General features: G+C 50.0%; 1 protein-coding gene across 3 annotated transcripts; it reads right to left on the reverse strand.

Moving 5' to 3' along the window:
• Nucleotides 1–2,174: 2,174 nt before the first annotated feature.
• Nucleotides 2,175–6,946, reverse strand: LOC118222209 (C5a anaphylatoxin chemotactic receptor 1). 3 transcript variants are annotated; one of them, XM_035407610.1, is made up of 2 exons: nucleotides 6,810–6,946; nucleotides 2,175–3,826 (listed from the first exon to the last, which is right to left on the reverse strand). In XM_035407610.1, the coding sequence occupies exon 2, from the start codon at nucleotides 3,817–3,819 to the stop codon at nucleotides 2,734–2,736; it is 1,086 nt and encodes a 361-aa protein (XP_035263501.1). In that variant the 5' UTR covers nucleotides 3,820–3,826; nucleotides 6,810–6,946; the 3' UTR covers nucleotides 2,175–2,733. The 3 variants fall into 3 exon arrangements, with proteins under 3 accessions (XP_035263501.1, XP_035263503.1, XP_035263502.1); XM_035407612.1 differs by lacking the exon at nucleotides 6,810–6,946 and adding an exon at nucleotides 6,586–6,737; XM_035407611.1 differs by lacking the exon at nucleotides 6,810–6,946 and adding an exon at nucleotides 6,469–6,579.
• Nucleotides 6,947–7,342: the final 396 nt, after the last annotated feature.

Raw genomic sequence — 7,342 nt, forward strand, 5'->3', positions numbered from 1 at the left:
AAGGTCATTTTCATTTTTCGATATTTGCGATATCCGTGGGGCTCGTGGAAAGAAATTTGTTTACATTTCTCGAGAGGTTTCAAGTCAGCAACATCATGAAAACCCACACAATCAGCACAAAAATGTGCGAATCCCCCACCCCCATACACACACTTTCGCAAGCTGTGATATTCACTGTGAACTTGTTTGTTGAAACTTCATACAACTTCATACACGTTCCAGATTATGAACTCTGGGTCGACCCTGTTCTTAGATGCCTTCACACTCGAAAGTATAGATATACTATATCAGCTTTCCCCCCTGCGCGAACACGTGCGGAGGAAGACAGAGCGCTCGGAATAAGCACCACTTGCGAAAGACTGGATGCTGAAATGATCAGCTATGGTCAATTGTGAAATTTATCAAAGACCACATCCGTCAGTAAATCTTTTACAGAAAATTACAAATCGGTGGTATAAAACAATGAATTCAGACTGGTTTTGTATAGTTTTGATAAGAATAACAAGATTATTGACATCTTCCTTTTCGAATTTCTGAGAATACGCGAGCTGTGGGCTACCCGCTGTGTTGGGTGTGACGATGTTCTTTCCTTTTATTCACACATCTCCTCAAACGAGGAACTAAAATCACCGCGAAAAATAACAGATTACGGATTTAAACGAACTCTTTCTTTGCATTGACAATAATGAACTGTTTTAGACGGCAAGCTATGCGAAGGAAGTTGAATGGGGAGTTGCTGTTCTGATTGCATTGCTTGTCTGACGCTTCAGCCGGACCGCTGGGGAGTACGAATCGTACAGACGCTTCCTCTTCATCCTCAGACCCTTGAAACCAGTAATGCTTCTGGTGTCCTTTTCTGACTCAAAGCTCACTGAGTGATTCCGCTCACCTGGTGTTCTCCCAGATCTGCACCAGTCTCTGATTAGAGGGGAAGGATTGAAACCGGCAGCAGACTAGGCTACTGTTGGTCGGGAGGGCCAGGGTCGAGCGTCTCTGTGTTACAGGTTGTTTGTGCGCGCGCAGATGTTGCTCTCGAGTTGTCCCGCAGCTTCGCGGTGTATGCTGGGTTTTACTCCGTCTTTAACTGCATTTTCCTCTAGTGATTTTTCAGAATTTGATCTACTTTACCGAATCGATATGCCTATTCTCCTCAAAGAGAGATTCGGTGTGCGTGTGTGAGCATGCGCCTTTCCCGGTGTGAATATAGCGAAAGGCAAGAATAAACTCTGGAGAGGGTGCCAATCTATCGCGCGGACAATAGTTCAGCCAATGAAAGTCAAGGAAGCCATTATGAGGCTGAGACATGCGAAGAAGAAAAAACTATCAGAGACATAGAGTAGGCCACACGTGTGAGTCGTTCAAGTTATTAGAAAAACCACAAATTTTCAGATAACAGCTCTTATAGAACAGTGATCTGCAGAGGCATCTCTGAAAGCACAGTTGAAGCGGATGGGCTACAACAGCAGGAAACCACACCGAGATCTGCTCCTGTCAGCTGAAAACAGGAAGACGAGGTGAGAGTGGGCACACGATCACCAGAACTGCACGAATGAAAATTAGAAACTTGTCTCCTGGTCTGACGAATTTTGATTTCTGCCACAACATGCAGAAGGTAGGGCCAAAATTTGGCACAAAACACCACAAATCCACGGATTCAGCCTTCCGTGTTTCCGCAGTGCGGGCTAGTGGTAGTGGTGTAATGTTTTTGGGTCGGGGAATGTTTTCTTAGCACTTATTAGGGCTCATAACACTGACTGATTGCCACAGCATCCCTGAGCATTGTGGCTAACCGTGTCTATCCCTTTATGACCACGATCTACCCTTTTTGTCAAATGGATACTTCCTGCAGGTTAATGCACCATGTCACAAAGCACACATCATCTCATGCTGGTTTCACAAACATGACCGTGATATTGGTGACTTAACTGCGGTCACTACTTCAGTATTTCAGTGGCCTTTGGGATGTGGTGGAGTGGGAGGTTCGCAGCATGAATGTGTATCTGCAAAATCTTCAGGAATTGTCTGATTCTATCGAGTCTGCATGACCCAAAACCCCTCAGGAATATTTCCATCGCCTAGTTGAATTCAAGCCATGAAGAACTCAAAGGTTGTGTTTAAAAAAAAAGTATTTTCCTCTTTCCGGAGATGAAATGGTCTTGCTCCAAAAGGCTAAATCTTGTAAAACACATATTTTGTTACTTGTGTTTATTCTAATTGTCACATATACAATATAAAGCAAAATATTTTTACAGTGGTCTTACGCTCTGAAAAACGGGTCTTCAAATTTTACGTTGTAACTCATTTACCATCGAGAATTTCACCAACACTATTCAGACAAAGACAAAAACACGGCAATGTGCTGTGGAAGCATCGGGTATGCAGGGGAATGCACATGAAGACAAACTCTTTTTCACCATACAACTGAGAAAATAGGAGAAACTTTTAGGAGCATCATACCGACACACCAAAGTGCTCCAGGACCTCAATCTTATTTATGATTGACACTGAAGTCACAGAGATAATGACAAGTATCCGAGGGCACGATTGCCCATGTATATACGGGAGGGAGGTTCTTCCCGACAACATCACTTGGAGTGAAGCTCAGTTTTTCCTCCCTCAAAGTCTCAAAGGATTGATTCTGAATGTGCTGCGCAGTCACAGAAGCAGTCTGAGCACGTGCAGAACAACCACCCCCCCCCCCCTCCCCCCCCCCCCCAGCCGGGCTCAGCGGCCCTAGATCTGCGAGTCGGTCCTGCGTAGCGACCGTCGCCGGGCGTAGTCGGACGTGTCCTCGTTGAAGATGCGGTCCACGGCGGAGAAGACGGAGGCGCGCACCGTGCGGCTGAGCCCGCGGGCGGCGAACACGTAGATCACCGGGTTCAGCGCGCTCTTGGCGTACACCAGGTACAGCGAGACGTACACGCCGCTCACGGACGCGCTGAACAGCCACGCCCGGTCCGGATGGCTCGCCGCCAGCCTCAGCAGGAAGCGGAAGGTGAAGTAGGGCACCCAGCAGGTGAGGAAGAGGAGCATGGTGAGGAAGAGCACGCGGTACAGCCGCACCATGCGCTTGGACGTGGGCGTGGTGGTGGGGGAAGTGGGCACAGCGCCCCCTGCCTGCCTGGCGGTCACCAGCACAGCCAGGTTGCTGGTGAGGAAGAGGAGCAGGGGGAGGATGAAGCCGAGCACGGTTTCGGTGATCAGGAGTCCCGGCGCGGAGCCGCTGCTCTCCAGGCACTGGCTGCGGTTGGCCCGGGGCACGACGGCGCTGGTGACGAGGTAGGGGGTGCTGAGCACGGTGGCCAGCAGCCACAGGAGGGCGCACACGAGCGGGACGGTCCAGCGGGGGCGGCGCATGCGGAACCAGACGGGGTGCAGCAGGCACAGGCAGCGCTCGGCCGAGATGGCGCACAGCAGGAAGGCGTTGGCGTAGAGGCCCAGGCCGCGCAGGAACATGACCAGCCGGCACACGGCCAGGCCGAAGGGCCAGCTGTAGTGGGCGGCCAGGTAGCCCAGCATCAGAGGGATCCGCAGGACCAGCAGCAGGTCCGCCAGCGCCAGGTGCACCACGTACATCCGGAACGTCCCGGCGCCCCGCGGCTCCTCCCCCCCGGGGCCCCCCCGCCGGCCCCCCCGCACCCCCAGCACCCACACCACCAGCCCGTTCAGGGGGATCCCCACCAAGAAGATCACCACGGTGATGACCATTTGTACCACCCTCCACACATCTGTCGGGGGGTCGCCCCCCCCTGCCAGGGCGGGATCCGGGGGGGCCAAGGTCCCGTTCAGTCCGCCCAGTGATGTCACTCCCTCCGCCATGAAGTCACTGCGAGAACACGGGAGGAACAGAGGCATCACTCAAAGGCTGTGGGTAAAACCACTCCCTGCACACACACCCCATACATACACACTCTAAAATCAACAATCACGTTTCCCAATAATACCATACAGTCACTACGGCACCAGAGCAACGCTCCTACCTGTGTGTACATTATGACTCTGTTTATGACTATTATATATTTGCTTGACGCAAGATCCTCATGCAGAGCGACTGTATCTGCATTTACATTTGCATTATATTTGCTGTTTGCTGGACTTCTGGTCCTTCCTAAAGGCTTATAAAATCCACTCTGCATATATGTTAGCAAGGGGAATAGGGTCCATTTTAAAATGAGGGTGTTACTCGGGCTCGTGGGTGGCTGTTCTCTTGTGTCGAGAGGCCCCGCGGTCGGTCTGGGTTCGAATCGCAGTCGATGCCTCGTTTGGCTCTCGTGTCCCCCAGGATGACCGGGTCTCATTGGGCACTAGCGCCCCCCAGTGACCGATCGGGCTGCCTGCAGCCGCGTGAGACGAACCGCACCGCGGGGAGACACGCCGCGCACGTCTGCCCCTCTGTGATTGACAGCAGAGGTTGCCGTGGCGAGCGCTGATTCGGAACGCGGCGGGGGCATTCCGGAACGAAGCAGCAGTGCTACACAACAGCGCTCGTGTTTACGCAGAACGGCTGTGTACCGCACAGAACGATTGTCAGCCAGGAGGGATGACGCTAACGTAGTTGCCCGAGGCGCTGTGTGCCTCTCTGTGGGCTCGTTCTCCGAAAGTGTGCACCGTACTTCCCTTTACTTCCCTACTTTGTCTCACTTCCTATTTTTACCAAAATAACTAATTCTAACTTTTATCGTTTCAATCTTCCCTCTTTCCCTTAGTTTCAAAATCCTTCACTTCTCTGCTGACAGTGAGATAATGTTCAACTGTCAACCAATTCATTCCATTTATACCGTCGTTTTTGGCACTTGCTGATATCACCACACAGCACAGACCTCTTACTGACATTGTCACAGCACAAATCTCATACTGACATCCTCACAGCTCAAATCTCTTACTGACATCCTCACAGCACAAATCTCTTACTGACATCCTCACAGCACAAACCTCTTACTGACATCCTCACAGCACAAATCTCTTACTGATGTCCCCATATGCCTTGCTGTTCATACTGATATCAGTGTACAGCTTGCAGACTCATGCTGATATTACCATGCAACCTGTGGCCCATAACTCATGCACAGATGCTTAATCACTACACAACTCACAGCTCTTACAACTCACCATATCACTGACAGCAGGTACCGATATCACTACACAACTCTTACAACTCACCATATCACTGACAGCAGGTACCGATATCACTACACAACTCTTACAACTCACCATATCACTGACAGCAGGTACCGATATCACTACACAACTCTTACAACTCACCATATCACTGACAGCAGTTACCGATATCACTACACAACTCACAGCTCTTACAACTCACCATATCACTGACAGCAGGTACCGATATCACTACACAACTCTTACAACTCACCATATCACTGACAGCAGTTACCGATATCACTACACAACTCACAGCTCTTACAACTCACCATATCACTGACAGCAGGTACCGATATCACTACACAACTCTTACAACTCACCATATCACTGACAGCAGGTACCGATATCACTACACAACTCTTACAACTCACCATATAACTGACAGCAGTTACCGATATCACTACACAACTCACAGCTCTTACAACTCACCATATCACTGACAGCAGTTACCAATATCACTACACAGCTCTTACAACTCACCATATCACTGACAGCAGTTACCAATATCACTACACAACTCTTACAACTCACCATATAACTGACAGCAGGTACCGATATCACTACACAACTCACAGCTCTTACAACTCACCATATCACTGACAGCAGTTACCAATATCACTACACAACTCTTACAACTCACCATAGAACTGACAGCAGGTACCGATATCACTACACAACTCACAGCTCTTACAACTCACCATATCACTGACAGCAGTTACCGATATCACTACACAACTCACAGCTCTTACAACTCACCATATCACTGACAGCAGTTACCGATATCACTACACAACTCACAGCTCTTACAACTCACCATATCACTGACAGCAGTTACCAATATCACTACACAACTCTTACAACTCACCATATAACTGACAGCAGGTACCGATATCACTACACAACTCACAGCTCTTACAACTCACCATATCACTGACAGCAGTTACCAATATCATTACACAACTCTTACAACTCACCATATAACTGACAGCAGGTACCGATATCACTACACAACTCACAGCTCTTACAACTCACCATATCACTGACAGCAGTTACCAATATCACTACACAACTCTTACAACTCACCATATAACTGACAGCAGGTACCGATATCACTACACAACTCACAGCTCTTACAACTCACCATATCACTGACAGCAGTTACCGATGTCACTACACAACTCACAGCTCTTACAACTCACCATATCACTGACAGCAGTTACCAATATCACTACACAACTCAGAGCTCTTACAACTCACCATATCACTGACAGCAGTTACCAATATCACTACACAACTCTTACAACTCACCATATCGCTGACAGCAGTTACCGATATCACTACCCAGCTCACTATATGGCTGAGAGCGGTTGTTGATCTCAGCGCTCACAGCTCAGAAACGGGGCTGTGCTCACGGGGCTCACTGACCTGATCAGCTCAGAGCGGTTGGTGCATAGCAGCGAGGGCACGTCTGCACCTGTCCCAGCAGAGTGCGGGGGAATGGAATGAGGAAACCGTCCCGAAACACGCCCCAGAAAGCAAACAAGCAGCCAACCAGCCAACCCGCCAACCAGCCAATGTGCTACTGCGCTACTGCGCTACTGCGCTATCGCGCTAACGCACAGCAGCGCAGAGCCGCGACGTTACCTTACCTGCTCAAGAAGCCGCCTGCGTGCCTTCTAGCTGCTTATCGCCTCAGACGGCACGCTCGCGCGCACGAGAGAGAGCGTGTGTTTGAGCAAGTGTGTGACAGAGAGATAGAGAGATGTGTGTGTCAGATACAGAGAGAGAGAGAGAGAGAGAGAGAGGAAAGAATGCGTGAGGATGAGTGAGTGAGTGTGCCAGAGTTAGCTTCCTCTTCTCGGCGGGTGAGATTGCAACATCGAAGAGGTGGGCGTCGGCCGGGTCACTCCCCTCTGGAACTCGCTGCCTGCTCACGCTCGCTGTCCGTCTCCTCCCGGCCTGCCTGCTCATGCTCGCTGCATTAAACATTATCCTCCATCATGGGCTTATCGCTCGCGTGCCTTCCTGTGCACAGTGACCTAGGGCGCCAGTGTAGTATAATGGGTAAGGAGCTGGTCTTTTAACCTAAAGGTCACAGGTTCGATTCCCAGGTAGGACACTGCCGTTGTACCCTTGAGCAAAGGTACCTAACCTGCATTGCTTCAGTATATACACCCAGCTG

The sequence above is a fragment of the Anguilla anguilla genome, chromosome 3 (genome assembly GCF_013347855.1).
Source record: "Anguilla anguilla isolate fAngAng1 chromosome 3, fAngAng1.pri, whole genome shotgun sequence".
Taxonomy (NCBI): Eukaryota; Metazoa; Chordata; class Actinopteri; order Anguilliformes; family Anguillidae; genus Anguilla; species Anguilla anguilla.